This window comes from Falco rusticolus, chromosome 6 (assembly GCF_015220075.1).
Source record: "Falco rusticolus isolate bFalRus1 chromosome 6, bFalRus1.pri, whole genome shotgun sequence".
NCBI lineage: Eukaryota > Metazoa > Chordata > Aves > Falconiformes > Falconidae > Falco > Falco rusticolus.
The window spans coordinates 44,364,190-44,382,766 of NC_051192.1; the positions used below are offsets into that span (position 1 = coordinate 44,364,190).

Consider the following 18,577-nt stretch of genomic DNA (forward strand, 5'->3'; position numbering starts at 1 on the left):
TGCAGGACTCTGAGAGATGAGGTTCTAATAAACTCCATATATCATAAATTTAACATATATAGCTGCTGGATTTCCTGATGAACTGTTTTCTTACTAGAAAGTCTCAGTAATCAGAAAGCTTACTGAGAAAAACATCTACTATGACAGAACAGAATTTTTCTACAGAGCTTTTCAAAGTTAGGCACAATATTTCATTTAAATCTATGATTTGATTACATTAACTAGAATTACTTATGAAAGACTAGTTAGAATAAGTCACCAACAATGAATGAGACCAAGGCACCTGATTATTTCATTTAAAAATGTAATTATAATTATTTGAAAAACCATCAAAACAAATTAGGAAATTTCATTAATTTTAAACTTTCCTACAAACACTGTTTTGTGGAAAAACCAATTCAGAAGTAAGTTATCTTTTAACTGTCAAATCTGTGCAGAACACAAACTCAGTTCCAGCCAGCTGCATTCTCTATAAAACCCCAGTGGAAGGGCCTATGAAGCAGTTTCTGCATCCATCGCAGGTAGCAAAAATCAGACCAGAATGTTTCCACCTTGAGCTCCTCCTTGGCCCACAGGATTTATGGTATGCAGAAAGGTGCATATGGGAGCCAGAAGTCTGACTGCATTTCCTATTACTGGATCCTGAGCAAAGCATCTAGGCTTTTCAGTTGAAAGCACATTCACGGCACACACAAGTGCCCAGCCGTCTGTTACAGACTGTTTCTCAGCTGCATGCTCTTCAAACAAAGAGATGGGGAAAAAGGAAAAAATCTGAAGTACAGCACACTACAACACAGCAAAATGAATTGAGGGGGGAAAAATACCACCAAGGAAAATTGCAAAGAAGGAAATTGAATGTTTTCTAGCTGTTGGAAGAGACAAAGCATCTGTGTTTATCATTTGTTTCATTTTTATTTTACTTTTTGTGACCTATCATGGTGGCTTTTATGGTTACAGGTCAAAATGATGAGACCACAGTGTAAGCTGAAAAAAGAGCTGGGAAGTTTGTGACTCCACATTCCTCCATCTGAATCTTTGAAATATTGGAGGATTTTCAGCTGTAATACAAAATCTCCAGGATGCTAGCCGTGCAAATACTTGCATTATTTAAAAGAAACCAACACAGAATATTTGTTTGGGGTTTTTTTTTCTTACAGGAGGTAAGTCTTGCAGAATGAGACCTCAAATTTATAAATCCTCCTTGCAAACACATTTTTTTTTTCACTCTAAAACAGCTGAATCCAAGCTGGAGTCTATGCTTGTTTGGGTTTTTTTCTTTTAAAACCCATTTGGATTATACAGGTCTCTTGCACCATCTTTTCACCTAAGGCAAATGTAACTCTGGCACTCAGAAAACTTAGCACCACAGGTACCTGCAGTCTTTGAAAGGAGTTTATAGTTTCAGTGGACACTGCCAAGTAGGCTGATTATAGCCTTATGGTAATTGTTGGCTTCTCCCCAACAGATTGCCTTCCTGTGTCAGTTCGCTAAACACCATCTCCATCATTTAGTTTTAAGCACAAGACAATTCCTTTTTCACTCAGAGAAGGATGTAGCTTTTTTTCATTAAAGTCTTTTTTTCAGTAAAAAATTTTACATCCTACATTTCTTTACTGAATTCAGTGAAAATCTGTAAATCTTATCTCATTAAAGAACTAGGATGGACACTAAAAAAAAAAAAAAAAAAAGAAAAAGAAAAAGAAAAAAAGGTTCACATTTATGTTGATGTTTCTTCTTTGGAACGAAATTATCATGTTCTGCTGACTGAGTTAAGACCAGATTCTGATCAATTTGAGTAAATGACTCGAAAGGCTCTTGACCACTATTCCTCTTCGAAGTTTCTCATGGACAACCAATGCAGACATATGGAAATACCAAGTTTGCAATTTTTACTGTTTCACATCTTTCTGTGGATGAACTGCAGGTCACTTATGCTGGCCTTGCAGACCTGCAGGGGTCCACACAAGCCTCCACTCCAGAAATCATTTAGTGACACTTATTTGGCCAAAGTTTGCTCTACATTTTATGCTTTGCATATACTAGTATTATTACAATGGTCTTGAGTGCTTAAGTCTGCTATTCTTACAAGGAGATAAATTCTCAGAGGTTAGAGATAGGAGACCACAACACATGGCTTTGATGACTGATGCATCCCCTTTCTAATACAGCCAGGGGCCTGAAGGATATAATGCAAGTTCATCTGAGCCTATGAAAATATCTAGTGCAAAGCATCACTTCTTCATAAAAATAATAAATCTAGCTCTAGCTTTTCTGAGAATAATTATTCTGGATGTTACTCACTTATTCTAACAAAAAGTGAATTGTTTTCCTCACTTTGATAGAAGCAGGGGTTTAGCCATTCATTCAGCTTAAAAAAAAAAGTTATCCTGGGATAATATTGTCTATCTAACATTTCATTCTCATGGATACCTATTTTTGTGCTATTAAAATGGGGAGACAAGATAGCATTACTGACTAGACTCTAAGTGATTTTGAGATTAACATAGCTGTGTTGTTCTTTATTAATAGATCATGATAATATTGCAGTTATTTTTCATTATTACTGCTTTACAGTTAGCAAAACCATTATGCTCCTCTGTTCATAAACAAACAGCCCTGACTAGTTTTCACTGCCATAAGACTTAAGTATTCCAGCTGTCAGGAAAAACAAGGTGTCAGAAAAAAAAAATCTTTGGTTTCATAGAAGAAATTGAAGAGTGACAATATAGTTGTCTATTGCATGATCATACAGCATACAGGGACCACATCCATCTCTGACTTCTATCAGAGCCTGCTTCAGCATGTAGGAGTAAGCTTGTGAACAGAGCTGTGCAAACAGTTGTTTTTCGAAGACTGACTTGAACCACAGAACTGAAGACAGTCTAGTCAGATTGAACCATAATCAAAAATGAAAAAGATGCTGGCATGCACTTTTTCTGTATCTGAATTAAAACCAGAAAAATCACATTTGTGTTCATATAGCATGTTTTAAGCCAGCCACTTATAATATAAATAAAGGCATCAAAGAGCTTGGAGATGGGCAGGGGCACAACTACTCTGCGTTGAAGAGTGAAGGTATTTATCCAGCTGGTGAAAGATACAGGGTTGGTGCCCATCTTTGTCTCAGGTGGTTTTCAAAACTGGCTTCCCCTTACTTTAGGAAAATGCACTGATCTTATCATCTTGTTTTCAGGCTCTGCCCTCAATGATGTGTTTTATATAAAATGCTTAAAAGTATTCATTACATGATGATTTGCCAGTAAGTTAAGAGTTGCCCATTTCTGCCTTGAGTTTTCTGTTATTTTCGTCGAACTGGAATAGCTTCATCAGAATAGCTTGAAAGACATCTACCCCACCGCATTCCCACAGGAACGGTCCTTTCAAATCCCGAACGAGTGCACTAACCTGCTTGTTTAAAGGAGGGGATTTCCTCCTCCAAATGACCCTGTTTGGTAAATTCAGCCTGTGTTTGTCAACACTTTAGGTGAATGGCCATTTTACATCATCTTCCAGTGGAATTTTAAAATCACAATGAAATCTTGATCTCTTGTGGTTTTTGAGAGGGTGGGAATTGTGGTTTTTTAAGAAAGCCTCCACTTAATCTGCATCTACTAAATCACCATTATTTAAGTTATGGCAGTCCTGCCTGTAGCTCTCTTGCACTGGAAGCTGGATGCAAGCATCAAAAAAATGCTTCTTGGCTTTTGGACCTCTGCCTTAAAAATATTTTGTCTCTTGGTCTGTTGATAATAAAAATTCCTAGGAGTAGGATAAGGTGAAGAGCAGTGCCAGTGTGATACACTCTTTCAAAGGGTAGATCAGTGAAAGAAACATGTCAGAACATCTATTATCCAGAGTATCTTAGATTGATTTTAATCTGAAAACCGAATCCTGCCTTTAGATTATGTATGTGCAACTGACTTCGCGTGGCCTTTGGGCTGGAATAGGGAAGGTTTTTGTGTTACAGTGGTGGCTGAAGGGCTCATGGCCCTACTGTGTGACATACACCGATTCAGCCTAAAATGTAATCTTTGCCCTGCAGGGCCTAGCATCTACAAACTTCAGCCAAGAAGTAGGAATTGAGCACAGATCTGAATGGCAACCCAGTAGCCTACCAACTAGTTCAGAGCATCCCAGTTTGATTTCTACTCCTTACCTTCATAGTAGCACAAAAAACACACGTAAGGCAAGACGCTTTAATTCTCAGGTTGTCTTCAATGCCAGACATAATTGCAAAATACTGTGATGATATATGGCATATGATGCACATAACTGAGAAAATACCTGAGTGAATAGTAACTGGTGTTAGTCTTGTATGGGCAGAATATTAATCTTAGCACCTGCCACATCGGCATAGTTTTCTTGCCATAGTGATAACAGGAATTTCACCGATTCACCTGATTTAGGCTACTGATACATGAAAATCTGACCCTTGGAAAGCAATTAAAGACTATTTGATTACTGGATATACAGAGAATGAAAGATCAGCTCCAAGCTCTATATTATTTTCAGTTTCTTAATGGCAGTAGAAAGTAGGGATGCTATGCAACATTTTTAAAAAGGCTAAAACCACTGGCTGGAAACACCTGGAGGAAAAGTCAGTGAGATTTTTGCTCTTAAGTAGTCCAACTCTCTTGATGATTTTATCCAGTTACCTTGGCTTTTTTACCATGCACCACTGCCCTGCAATACTGATTTAGTTAAGTAATTACTCAATGGGACAATTATTTAATTGCTGAACATGAATATTAACAGCTGAATAATAGTGGCTAAATAAATAAAGATTGGTTTTCTGAATCCCAGTAGATCCTCCAAAAACACATCAGCTAGGAACTTGGAACAGTTTAACCTTATATGTGGTAATGTGTTGAATTTGTATACTTCTTCAAGTAGTCATTAGCATTACTCCCTGGTCATTAGCATTTTTACTTTAAAAGTCTGTGAAGTTGCAAAGTAGAAATGCACTAACTCCAAACAGAAACTAGCCATAATAATACTATTACAGTAGTTACAGAAACAATCGTTTTTGTAGAAGTCAGGAACAAGATATGTGTGAAAGGTACATCAAGCTCAGGCCACCTGGGTTTACTGAAGTACTTTTTACCATACCCTCCAGAGCAATAAAATCAGCATAAAAATAGGCAGAACTAACTTTCCATGGGAACAGAAAACAAACCAGTGCTTGTGCTTTCCACTTAAACTCTCTCTTTTTCAAAGCATTAGAACTTTTGTTGGTTTTGCTTTTATCATCGGTAATTTATGTCTCTAAATTTTAAAGATATCTGCAGGAGGTACTCCAGCTAATAAATAATAATGGTACCATATATGTTACTTTACATCAAATGTCTCTCCAGAATACCTCCCTTTCATTCAACTACTTTTTGATAAGGCATGTCAGCCATTTCCTCTTCTTAAAGACTTAACTAAGTAAAGATCATTTTGTTAATCTTTATCCTGTTACTTTTCCTCTGTTTAGCTTTACACTATACAGCATAATTGTTTTGACATAATCAGCTAGCTTCCACGATGGAATTATATGTCAAGGACACCAACTTCAGATGTGCAGAGTGCTTTTGCTGCTGAGGGCTGCTTGAATTCCACTGAGAAATGTGAGCAGACAGGGTATTTTCAACTGAAGATAGCAACATAGTAAATAGCAATGCAGTGTGGTCATCTTGAGGTAAAAGGTAGCAATCTGTTATTGTGATCAGTTATTTAAAGGCTGCTTTCAAATTAGCTTTGCAGTCACAAATGTGCAAATATTTAAATTTTTTTCTAAGTAAACATGAACCAGTTCCTTGAGTGAAAACAGAATATGTCTGAATTGGATGTACTTCTGTATAAAAATGATGGTTTCTTTCACAGCAAAAACATATCAGAAGTAATGTATCCAATGGAACTCCAGCTTTGACAGATGCAGATAAATAAAAGTTGAAATGTAGTGCTAGTGTTTATCACTGGAAACATAATGCAGAATTTAGGCCAAGATGTATTATAAATTTAGCACAGTTTTAAATACAATATCCAAAATTGAGAAATTGTTCCAACCAAGTATAACACTTCTTTCTTTAGAGTCTTCCCTGTTTTGCAACTCTGACTAACTTCAGCCATTGAACTCCAGCTATGAATGGTGAGATGAAGAAATTAGGGTCAAGTGTGTGCCTTGCATTATCAGTCTGATATAGGTACCAGAAAACTGCACGCTACACTCTGGGACCACCAGCTGAACTTTTTGCTGAGATGTAGTCTTGTAGGAAATCAAATGCATAGGGCCTATCTGTTGCTCCTTTGATATAAAAGTACAATGAAGTTAACCTGACTTTCTTTTCATTTTCCTGTTTCTCTTTCTTACTTACCACACACTGCTTAGGTTCCACCTTCATCAGCCCATGTTTGTTTTCCTAAGTTTAGCAGAGATTTTGCATGAGCAAAACAAACAGTATTTGATCCCAGACATCAAATTAAATTAGCAGTGTAGATTAGCTGCTCTCAGATGAGTCACTTTCTACTTCCAGTAAGGCTCTGCATCCAAATCTTGGATGTCTACTGCCCAACAAGCAAATTACCTTGGTGCATTTTAACTGTTGTTCATGTGATGGAGGAAAGAAAATGGGCAGCTTCATTCTCTTTTGGACAGTCTCAGGTGAACACCCTGTTACATTCCAACCTACACAAGCCATTTCCTCCTTCCATGGCGTTACTCTTCCATGGAACCAAAAGACACTCAGGTCTCCACATCCAGCAGAGAAGACAAATGCTGCTCTCCCTATGGACTGCAAAGGAGGGAGGGAGGGAGAAAGAGAAGTTTTGTGCCTTCCCTGCTTCTCCCTCACCCCAACTTTGTGCTCCAGCCATATTCAATGTGATCCTAAGCAGTTACATGTGTGGACTTAAAGATTACAAGACAGAAAGTGGATGGTCCTTTTTTTTTCTCCTCCTGTATACGGAACTCCCACTGGCTTTCCTGGGAGCTCCCTCTATAGACTGACAAGCAACAGGTCAGAGGAGATGGAAAGGCTTTTTACCTGCCAACCCCAGAGTTCAGGATGTGTTGTTTCTCCTGCAGCGGTTGATGACACCCTAACACCTTAGCAGCACTGGAGCTGCATTCCTACGCTGTAACAGGGGAAGCAGGACCAAGGGCCTGAACTAAGGTCTTGGCAGGTAAGTGAAGGAGCAACCAGTATCAAACAGCTTCATTTGAAAGTGTACGTCTTTGTAATGTTTAAGTCTTAATATGTGCTCTGCTTTACCTGGGAGCTTAAACTTCCACTTCTCAGAGAGTATTTGAGATCACCTCTTAACTCAGCCAAATGCTTGAAAAAATGTTGAAGAAACTCATAAATGCAGAGGGGCTAGAAAGAAAGGTTACTTGTGCTAAAAACACCTCGAAGCTAGGATTTCTTCTTAGATCTGAGCAGAAGTAATTCAGGTTAGTGGGGGAGGGAGAAGCTTCATGCTACCAACACGTTTTTGTATATTGCTGCTGAGGATGATTGAAAGCATCATTGTATGGTCCTCAATATTCAAAATATGAGCTCTCCTGAGACTGGGAGGGGGGAACTTTGCTTGGTTGCTTGTCTTCTCTCAATTGGACACATAGGTAACACCTGATAAAGGGAGATCTCCATCTCCTTACTATGTTCCACTTCTTAATTATTGGAACGAAGTTTCTAATATGAATACTTATGTCATTCAAAAGGTGATTTATTACATTAGTTATCAGGAATTGTGTTCTTGCTGACAATACCATGTTCCAGAACATTCACAAGGAGCACACACAGAGGAATTCACTACCACTAAAGCAAATTCAATTAAAAAGGTATTTGCATAAAAATGTGTGATGATAGTTACCAGCTCAAAAAAAGAAGGGAAAAAAAATTAAAAACATCCTTACATAAAGGAAGTCTTTCTTTTTCTGTCTTGTGGTAAGATGAGGGTAATGGACACCTTTCTGCTGGGAGGCCAGTAAGTTTTACTTTTTGGAACGAAAAGCAAATTTAGATCAGAGGAGGAAATCATAAGAGGCAGCCTCACACTGCGTTCTGTATCTGAGCCATCTACTGCCACCATATCCAGGAGACAAAAAAGGGAACGTTCATAAAGAATGAACAACCATCCAGAACTGGTGGGGCACCAAAGCCTCATCAATTTCCAGTTCAGATATTCTCATCCCTTCTACCTTTATTCTTACTAGTATTCTCAATTTACTAAGTCAAATCACTCAAAAAGTGACCTCTAAGTTTGTGTCCATCTTTCAGTGGATAAACTGTGAGCTTGTAAGAAATTACACATACTAATAGCACCTGTTAATTAATATTCATCAGAATTAAAGGGAAAAGCCATTATCAAAAATTTCTTTCCACAATTTTATGGGCAAGAGTGCAAAATGAATGTTTCAATATTTTTATAACTTTTAGAAGTTTACAATTACTATAGTCATTGTTTTAAATTAACTTTCTCTAGACAAAATAAAGTGTTGTACTACATTGCAGCCTCACTGTTAGGAATGAAGATAGAGGAGACAGTGCAGGAAGGCCAACACATACGACCAAAATGGAGAGTATCCAAGTCATAGAAGAATGGTAAGTTGGTCAAACTATTGTCTAGTAAATGTTTTTAATTTGCCTATAAGTAATAGCAAGAATTGTCTTGGGTTTTATGCTTTGGAAATGTCCTTTTGACTACTTTTCCTCAAAAAAAATCTACACAAAAGGAAGCAAAATCTGTCCTGACAATGCAATGCCAGCAGAGACATTCAGAAGGCAGGCTCACTTACAGTTTCTTATTTGTGGGGAAGAACTGTGGGGAGGAATGGGAGGTGCATGAGTGGTTCCACAGACCTGTAAGAAGCCTCTGCTACCTGTGGAATCATTTTCTTCTGTTTATCCAAACAAGAAGAAAAACTAATGGTCACAAGGGTACTTCACAGTCAGATTTTTAACATGGCTACCTTTCATAAAACAGCTTGGAGTATGGTTTCACTGGAATTAACCAAGGAAACACATACCTTGAAAAACTAAAAGTCTGAGCTTCTGTTTCTGTCTGAAACTTGGGCCCCTGTTTATTGAGTTGAGAAAAACACTAATCTATTATCAGTGTCCTTGAATTCTCTAATTCCGTAAAAAGTGAATGAAAATGTAACTCTAGGGGATATGATTGAAGGTATGATCAACCCAAACAACTTATTGTCTTCTTTCCTATTCATGGTCATTTATGAAAGGACAATGTCAGAAATTTCCACAAAATACTGTAGTGAAGATTGCTTCCCAATAGACAATGAGGGACCACAGGTGGCTTGTTGGCTCCATCCACCTCAGCAGGTTCTTTTCACCCTCCTTAGAGAGAGGACTTTTCACCTTCAAATCATACTTTTTGCTTCAGATTACAATTATTTTGCTGGATATTTTAAAGACATTCTTATTTGTTATGCCTTTTGGACTGCTGAAAAGCTATCACAAAGAGCCTCCCATCATCCAGTCTGCCTTGCATGCAGAGTAAGAATTGATAAATGGACTTGAAGAGAAATCATATAGACAAACATCATTTACTGTGCAACATGATTACAGAGAAGCTATTAAGAACAGCTAGTAAAGCTCTTGTGTTGGATCCTATCAGGAAGGGGAGAGTTAGTGCTCAGAATTAAGTTTGAAACCATATTTAATTGTTGTTAAGTAATTTGGAGTATTACCTTCTGAAGCTATTCATTGGTACATTAATGGATTAGTGACGCAAGTTAGTCTTCTGTTCACTTATCTAGTGCGTCCACTCTTACAACCCATGAATACTTCCCAGCAGAAAATGGGAATAAGGACTTTTTCCCATTTCTTCTCTTTCCAGTTTTGCCAGCCACGTCCATCACATCTCATGCCAATAGATCATAATTCAGGTCAATAGCACTAAGCAGAGGGAAACTTAGCAACCCTTGTGTACAAGCACAGAGAAATATGCTAATTTAAAAGCTCTCTGAATTACTATTTTGTTGGGCCTCATTAGTATGCTCTTGGCTGCCAAGAGCCTTTTGTTTTTCTTGTCCTTCCTGAACCAAATCATGTGGCAGCCAGTGATTGGCCAAACACCATCAGAAGCAGGCAGGGACATCAGGTGTCACCTAACCCCCCCATGAAGGGGAGTCTATTGCCAGCTCCCTGAAATCACATCTCCTTTAACTGCAGATGCAAGAATTGAATGCTGTTGTGGGATTTTGCCTTTGAGTCTGATGGCTAAAAACATTCGTAAAAAAACTTGTAGAAAGCCAGGCACATGTCTTATAACATTGAACATGTTCAGTAGGCTATCGAGATAATGAATGCACAAGTGAACACTGAACAAAATTCCCCTGTCACTGCTGAAGCCTTTTTGCTTCCAGTTTTCAATCTGGACTAAAGTGCAGTTGAAAGGAGAATTTTTGGATGAATGTATGAAAACACTGTTAAAAAAATAGAAGCATATTTGTAATGATACTTTGCTTTTGCAGCCAAAACCCTACTGCAGATGAAATTTTGTCTTGGTCTCAGAATTTTGACAAGATGATGAAAACACCAGCTGGGAGGAACCTTTTCAGAGAGTTTCTTCGAACAGAGTATAGTGAGGAGAACCTGCTTTTCTGGCTTGCGTGTGAAGATCTAAAGAAGGAACAGAACAAGAAAGTTATTGAAGAAAAAGCAAGACTTATATATGAAGATTACATTTCTATACTATCACCAAAAGAGGTAAAGCTGTAAATGCTACATTTGCATTTTCTGTTAAAGCAGAAATGTTATACCCTGGATTGCCAGATGGGGGTCTCAAAGTCTGCCTGATTTGTCAGATGAAAGTCTAGTATGGACATTAAATCAGGAAAGGAAGGGACAGAAAAAGCAGAGACACAGGTGCTGGGTCATTTAGCATCATTGACCACACCACCTCAAATTTCTCTGTAAGGCTCAAGAGACTCCAGTAAGAGAAGGCTGAGAAATAGGTATAGAATCATAGGATGGTTTGGGTTGGAAGAGACCTCAAAGATCATCTAGTTCCAAACCCCCTGCCATGGGAAGGGACAACTTCCACTAGACCAAGTTGCTCAAAGAGAGTTGCTCTTTTGCACCTCTTTTTTGCACCTGTGAGAGGTGCTCCAGCTCTCTGATCATCTTTGTGTCCCTCCTCTGGACTTATTCCAACATGTCCATCATGTTCTTCTTATGTATGCTTCTTCAGTAATGCTACATGCCTGCCAGAGAGAGGGAGTAAGTAATGCAAATGGATTTCTGGAGAAAAGACAGCAAAACTAAGGAATTTAAATCAGAATCATTACAGATTTATCTTTTGCAACAGCTGTCTCGGAGAAAGTCCAAATTTGCACTGGTTATTCCTATGTGAGAATCCAGGAATGGAGACCATGTATTTTCTCTAATGAAAGGTATGATAATATCTGGGAAATTACGTAAGATTGTCTATAATCCTTAAACTGAAATAGGCAAATTCTGAAATTATCTTCACCTGGAGTAAAGAAAAAGCATCCCCTATAAAACCATGTCTTGGAATAGTGAGATACATAAATATATAAGCACTATAGAAGAGTCTTTTTTTAGGCCATGTCACGTACCTTTAGCTCCTTTCCCTTGATTTCGTGCATTGCATCCGACTACCTACTCAATGATGTTATGCTACTTTATACTCACTGTGGACCTTGCTTCCTACATTTTACTTCTGTGCTGCACTCAGTAATAATTTGCAACTTCATTCATATGAATGAAACCAACAGCAATTTACAGCTCCATTATCTTCTCTTGTGCTATAGTGTATACTTTTGCTCCGGAGTGAGAAAACCAGCAGTACAGCAAGCTAATAATGAGATTTTCTTATAATATCTCTAGTACATATATATGTGCTGAATGCTCAGTTGTCTTTTTAAGCTAAGATCAACCAGCAGTTAAAATTCAACCACTAAGTGTTGTTTGACTTAGATTTAACAAAACCACTCACAAACTTGATGCACTGGACGTGTGCAGATGTCATCAATCCAGTTGTCCCTGCTCCTACTGGAAATCTTAAGAGGCAAACAAGAACTGTTTGCAATGCTTTAGATCAGCACAGGAGCTGAAAAGCTCTTGTTCATTCAGGCATCCCGTTCCAGATTTTATCTTTTAGCATACAAGCTGAAATATGTAGCATCACTTGTTCAGTGATGAAGTTATTGAGGCAGAAGGTCTTAGTGTTCTAAACACATACCCTGTGTTCATCTGCTTAGCAAGGAAATACCTTTAGTAATTCCAACTAGTTTTGCCATCTGGCTTTAATGACTCACTGAGTAACTACAGTGTAAATTAATAGTTCCATAATTAATTTTATTTTTCATTCTATAAATGCAATTAACTTGTACTGTATTCAATGGCACAAAGCCCCACCATCCTGCCAAATTCGAGTTGTTAATCCCAGCAATAATATTTGATAATGAAGAACCAATTAGCTAGCTGCACAGACTGTTTTTGCTAAGATACATGCATGTGCATGTGTGTCAGGGAGAGAATTGCTTAAATCTTAGTGTGTCATTTCTGTGCTACAGAAATGCAATGCTCTAGGACTGAAATCTATTCAATAAATTCTGAAGACACACGGCTGCAACACTGCTTCTCAAAACTACCATAACACTACACCCCTGCACGCTGTTGTGTCTGTAGGCAGGTGGTCACTGGCTGAGCAGCCTCACCAGTCTGTTCATTCCTGCTGCGCAGTCTGGCCTGCTCGCACAGCTACATCAGTTAGACAGTGAAAAATGCCTGGGTTGAAAAACAGCATAGAAAAGAAATGCCACTTTCAGATAGATCAATTCCTTAACTCAGCTAGCTGTGGGGCTGCCCAGACAGCAGTGCCAGCGCAAGGGAGAGGAAGAGCCAGGGTGGGAAAGGCTGTTCATGGCAGCTCATGCAGCACTGCTGCCCATCCGTAAGGCGGGCACACAGCCCCGGCGTGCTGCCTGCAAGCCTAAATGAGTGCTTGGGTGGAGAGTGTGCATTAGGCAGCCATAACGGTTATTCTGCAGAGACAGCGTACTGGAGTAATAGGTACGGTTTGCTAGCATGAATCGGCAACAGTTTACCCACAGTTAGGCTGCATCACAGTTGTGCTTTGTAACTGATACAAGTAACAGCAAATACTGGAGGAGAAAGAGCTGTGTGAGGAGAAAGCCTGCTGTGGCAGCAACATACTCCAATATGCCAACGAACCGACAATGACAGAATCTACAGTTGGTACTGAAGATATAATGAAAATCTATATTTACTCCTCCATACTATACCATACCACTGTATTTCAAAGACATTGCTTTACCACATATAAAAACCCACAAGCTCATACATCCACACATGTTCTGAGTTTTCATCTCAGTTAGCATCCCTCACATACCAAGGTATCATGGTTCATGGAGCTTTCCAGGGTTGAATTCAATCCTTCAGACAACATCAATATGTATTTATAGGGTTACAGAGTAGTAGGGTCAGACTGCAACCTGGTGTAAATCACAGTAGCTTAACTAATGTGTGCTTGGTATTTCTCTACTCAGAGTTTTAGCCTTTTTCTTCTTAGCTGAGTAAACCCTTGCTAGCCCCAGTGGGCTTTCCAGCTACTGCAATTTCATTTAATCCGGAAGGCATTAATTTTACTGGTTTTACAGCATTTTGTGGATAAACTGTCCATTCACTCAAATTTCTAAATGATATTCTAAAATCCTCTGAGTATTCATCCCAAATGTAATGTGGCCTTTTTGGAGTTCGTTACAAATGGAAAGAAAGTAAATGAGAAGCTAAAATTGAAACTTGCTAACCACTTCAATATGGACATATGATATCCTGAAAGTACAAATTATCAGATGTTAAAGTCTTGAAAAGAAGAACAAATCTGAAATAGTTAATATTAATGGGGAGATTAACATGATAAAAATTATAAAAAACTGTGGGTAATTTGTGAGTAATAAGTGCGGTGCCTGAAAAAAAAAAAAAAAGAAAAAGAAAAAAAATGTGTAAGGCAGCCAGATGAGAATGTTGAATAGAAAGCTTCTAAAGATTTAACCACATATGGTCAGGAAAAAAATCTCTCTGAATTTCAGCTCTCTGAATGAGAGTCATTCAACATTCTTTTCAGAGAAATAAATATGGGAAAAAAAAAATAAGGTAGTATAACATAATTTTTGGGAATCCAGGTTACTGCAGAGCTTTATTTAGCTGTACTGTATTTATTCTGTTATACAGCTGTATTTCATCTCACAGATCTTAAGATGGATGCAGAGATCACATCAAAACTGAAGTAGAGTCAACGGTCTTAGTCTGTAATTGTGTGGTGGCTCTGATAAACTCACACGTTCAATGGAGGCCTGAGTAATAACGATATAACATATAACAATCTTTCTGACATTATTGTTCAAGATTAGTCTTTTCTTATCTTTTTCAGGTTAGTCTTGATTCCCGGGTGAGAGAAGTGATCAACAGAAACTTGCTGGATCCCAGCCCTCACATGTATGAAGATGCCCAACTCCAGATATACACCCTAATGCACAGAGACTCTTTTCCAAGGTTTTTGAACTCTCAGATTTATAAGTCTCTTGTTGAAAGTATTACAGGCTCTACTTCTGAAACTTAGTTTTAATTTTCAAACAAAATAACTTGATTTTTTTGGGGTGGGTGGGATGGAAGAAAAGTAGTTTAATAACATCTGGAGCTGGGTTCCTGGAGAACTACAGTTTAGCACTACTCAGGCTACTGTGAAGAAAACAAATACATATTATGGTCTCTGTCTACATTTTTACCAAGGTCCTCCTTGCTTGAGATGGCACGGGAGGGGAGCAATGGATTTGCCAAAATACATTTGTTTCACACTCCTTTCACCCTACTGGAGTCAAGATTGCAATGATGTATTTGTAGTTTTATGAACAGTCTCCTTGTGTATCCTCACACTGCATGTGCAAGGTAAAACTGCTTCACTTATCACTTAGTTGTTGCAATATTTAATCCAATAACATAAATTATATCTGTATTTAAGAACTTTTTTTGTGCAATACAGTCTTATGGTACATAGAAACAATTGCAGCAAACCAGAAAGAGGCTTGCATTTTTTAACATCACTAACTGAAAAAAGCCAATTTTTAAGGTGTAGCATTACTAAACATGTTCTACTGAGTACAATACACTGACTTTTTGAAGCCAATATTTCTGTACAGAAAAGAAGAGCTATTTATCACTGTTTATTTAAAACAAATCAAGCAGAGGATTCCTCTGGTTGTTCACTGCCAAAACTGTGGCATTTTCATTACAAAGTTTGCAATGTCAAAAAAAAAGAAAGAAAAAAAAAGAAGAAAAAAAAAAGCACAAACCACTTAAAGGGATCCATATCTGGGTGACACAGTCTATGCGCTGATATTGTTTAATTGTTAAAAGAACAAAGATTTTCAATGTACATTTCAGATGTCAGATACTGTAATTGATTTATTAAAGACTGGCTATCCAGTTCTAACACTGTTGTATAATGTTATGTAGTTCAGAAAAAAAAAAAACCAAAAAAACACAAAAACCACAAAAACAAAAAGAAAAAACAAAAAGCTTGATAATTTAGTTTTTTGAATAAAGGAATTTAATAAAAGATTGCCTACATGTAGCATTTTAGAGCATTTTAGAACATTTTGATGAATTGCATCTGTCCTGTAAGATTATTTTTTTTCCTGAAAGCTAAATCCGGTAAAAAATGTTTTTAAACAAAGTAATGTTTTACGAGGTGGCGGGTTAAAGAAGACTTATCTTAGCTTCTAGCCTCATTGATTTTGAGTAACTCCTTGAAAACAAGGGGTTTCAAGAGTAATATTAAACCAAACTTCAAGGGCTCCTAAACCCACAGTCCTTACCCAAGCAAAATGCCTATGGAAACGCAACGGGTGTCTTTCCTGGGTAAAGAATCCTGTACTGAGCCCTTAATCAGAGCTAAGGCAGCACAGTACTCCCATTGCTTGGCTGCCATGGTGTTTTTAATAGGTGTTTGCTTGGCCTTTTTGTCAAAAATGTCCAATTTCAGGATGCATTTTGATGTTTAAAGAGACAGTGACTTGGAACTTAAAAAAAACCATCTTCATAGCTACCATATACAAGCAAAATGAGCATTAGCATCCTTCACAAACTGCTATAGATATACCAAGAAATGGCTTTGAATACTTGTTAAAAATATATATATATACATGTATGTATGTATGTATGTGTGTATATATATATTTAATACTAACAGCTCTGGTCTTATACTAAGACTTAAGAGGCAAGGTTCTTCTCGCTTACATAGGACTAAACATGGCATAAGCCCATTGCTTTCGATGGTGACCAGAAGGTCTGGCAGTTGTGTCCGTGAGTTGAATCTAGCCCCAACACACTTGGCTCCAACCACCCAGTTACTCCTTGCAGGCAGCCTCCGGTGCCAGCTTTCGCTGGAGCCGCTGCTGCCCAGGCGGATCTGCTGCTATACAGTAACTGGTAGGACGCAGGTCTTCGTTTATCTTCTGGGGCTTATTTTTTTCCTTTGTTTTACTACCTCTCATTTTTTTAATTTATTGAACATGCTTCAAATAGCAAGTCTGGGGAATTTTTTAATCATTCTTTTTACTTGAAACCTGTGTGCTTTTTTTGGATATATATATACAAAAAATTTAACGAACTGTTTCTTAAACTCATTTGGTTTTGTAATTTATATAGAATTCAGGAGATGATTAAAAGGGCTATTCTCTATTCCCTATGCAAATATTTTAACTGTTGTAGTGTTTGACAAAATGGGATCTAAAAAAAAAATCTGCAAAGTGGAAAACAAATCTGTTTACAGTGGCGTTGCTGACTATCCTACCATATTCAGCACTTTTAAATATTGTTATTTATGAAAATGTAGTTTAAAATGCAAGACAAAATATTTATAAATGTTTCTTTTAATAAATACCTGTTTTGTCTGAAAGTGTTATTGTGTTATGACAACTTTATTCATGTTGGTTAGCTACTTACCATTATGAATAAAACATTCAATTATTATACTGGTAGAATAATAGCTATATTGTTTACAAATCCTGAGGGGGGGGGGGATTCAGTAAGAAAGGACTGCCTCCTTCAGCTGTGAAATACTGTTAGAAACAATGACTTTTTCTGGGTTTTTTCTTAATTGGAATTTAACTATGGTCCTACATATGTCTAGTATCATTTGATTACAGTTATATTTACTGTGGTACTAAACATACAGCATCATATATGTATATATTTACATAGTGTAATTTCAAGCTTGTTGATGTTTGAGGCACATCTAGTCCACACATCTAAACAAGGTGTAAGAGACAAAACTGCATGCATAAGTCTTTACAAATGTAGACTTGAATATTCTTAATGTTACTATTTGATGGTGACCTGATAGTCATAAGCTATCTTTATAAGATATTTCACACAGGTAGAAGTTCTTGTCAACATTGACAAGTCATCCTTTCAAGGACAGTTTTAAAGCTAAATGTATGGGCCCTAAAATATTATCTTGCTTTCTAGCATAAGATTCCAAAATCTGTCTTCGGAAACTGTTCCATCATTTTGAAAAATATTACACCAGTCTTCAGTGTAATACTGCAATGAAATCACGTTCAAAATTTCTTGTCTTAAATCCCCTCTTTGGAGGGATTTAAAAAATGAACATAACACGTGAAGTTTCTTTCTTGGAGCAAATGCTCATATTAAAATGTTCAATATACATTTCATCTATCAGTTTGGGTTTCCCAAATTTTTTTATGAAAAAATGGATATGGTCCAAATGGACAACAAGTCGTGCTGTAACATGATCTCATTGCCTATCATACAGTTCTTTGAACACAAATTGTAAAACAGTCAAGCTATTAAACTGATTTATTGTGCATGCAGTGTACAATACACTTTGAAAAACTGCCTAAATACACTTATTCTATAGCCTGGAATAAAATAAGTATGTATTTAACTTGTATTTCAGTTTTTCATGAGAATGTATATAGCAAGAGAACTACAGAAAGTGAGTTATGTTTTTGTGACTTGCCCAGTGTTTAATCTTTTCTGTCAAATACAGCCTAATGCCAAATAGCCACAAATAAGCAGAGCATTTGTGTACACTCCTGACCTTTAGGTTTCAAAGAAACTGAATATATATTGTATTATGCATGTGTTCAACTTAGCTGTTCACAGTCAGCTTTCGTATAACTGAGCTGAAAGTAGTCTGGAGCACCCAGGATAAAACAAAACCAACCCAAAAACCCCACAGATAGGATCAAGGGTATTTAAATTAGACTGAAGGCACATATGGTATGAAGGAGATTAAAGGTGTGATGGACAAAAGACAGGTCAGTTACACACGTGGCTAGGCTGCGTGTTAACCAGCTGAGTCCAGGCAGCAACATACCATGGAAGTATGGCCATAGTGCTTCCAGGTCCACAGTTCGCCCACAAGTTGCTTGAGCACCTCTGGAGTCCACATAATCCATTTGCAGGACAACAGAGTGGACAAAAACCAGACTTAAGCTAGTAATAGCTCTGCTTAAAACTAAAAGCATGCTAAAGTGTCTGCTAGGCTGTGGGCTAAA

At 37.5% G+C, this 18,577-nt stretch overlaps 1 protein-coding gene across 2 annotated transcripts in view; it reads left to right on the forward strand.

Moving 5' to 3' along the window:
- Positions 1 to 17,029, forward strand: part of RGS17 (regulator of G protein signaling 17) — a 76,254-nt gene extending 59,225 nt beyond the window's left edge. Inside the window, exons 3-5 of one of the 2 annotated variants that reach the window (XM_037392989.1) lie at positions 8,496 to 8,585; positions 10,478 to 10,712; positions 14,425 to 17,029. In XM_037392989.1, coding sequence (XP_037248886.1) covers positions 8,496 to 8,585; positions 10,478 to 10,712; positions 14,425 to 14,613 — 514 coding nt within the window. In that variant the 3' untranslated portion in view covers positions 14,614 to 17,029. The remainder of the gene's footprint in view (positions 1 to 8,495; positions 8,586 to 10,477; positions 10,713 to 14,424) is intronic. The other variant, XM_037392990.1, reaches the window with a different exon arrangement.
- Positions 17,030 to 18,577: the final 1,548 nt, after the last annotated feature.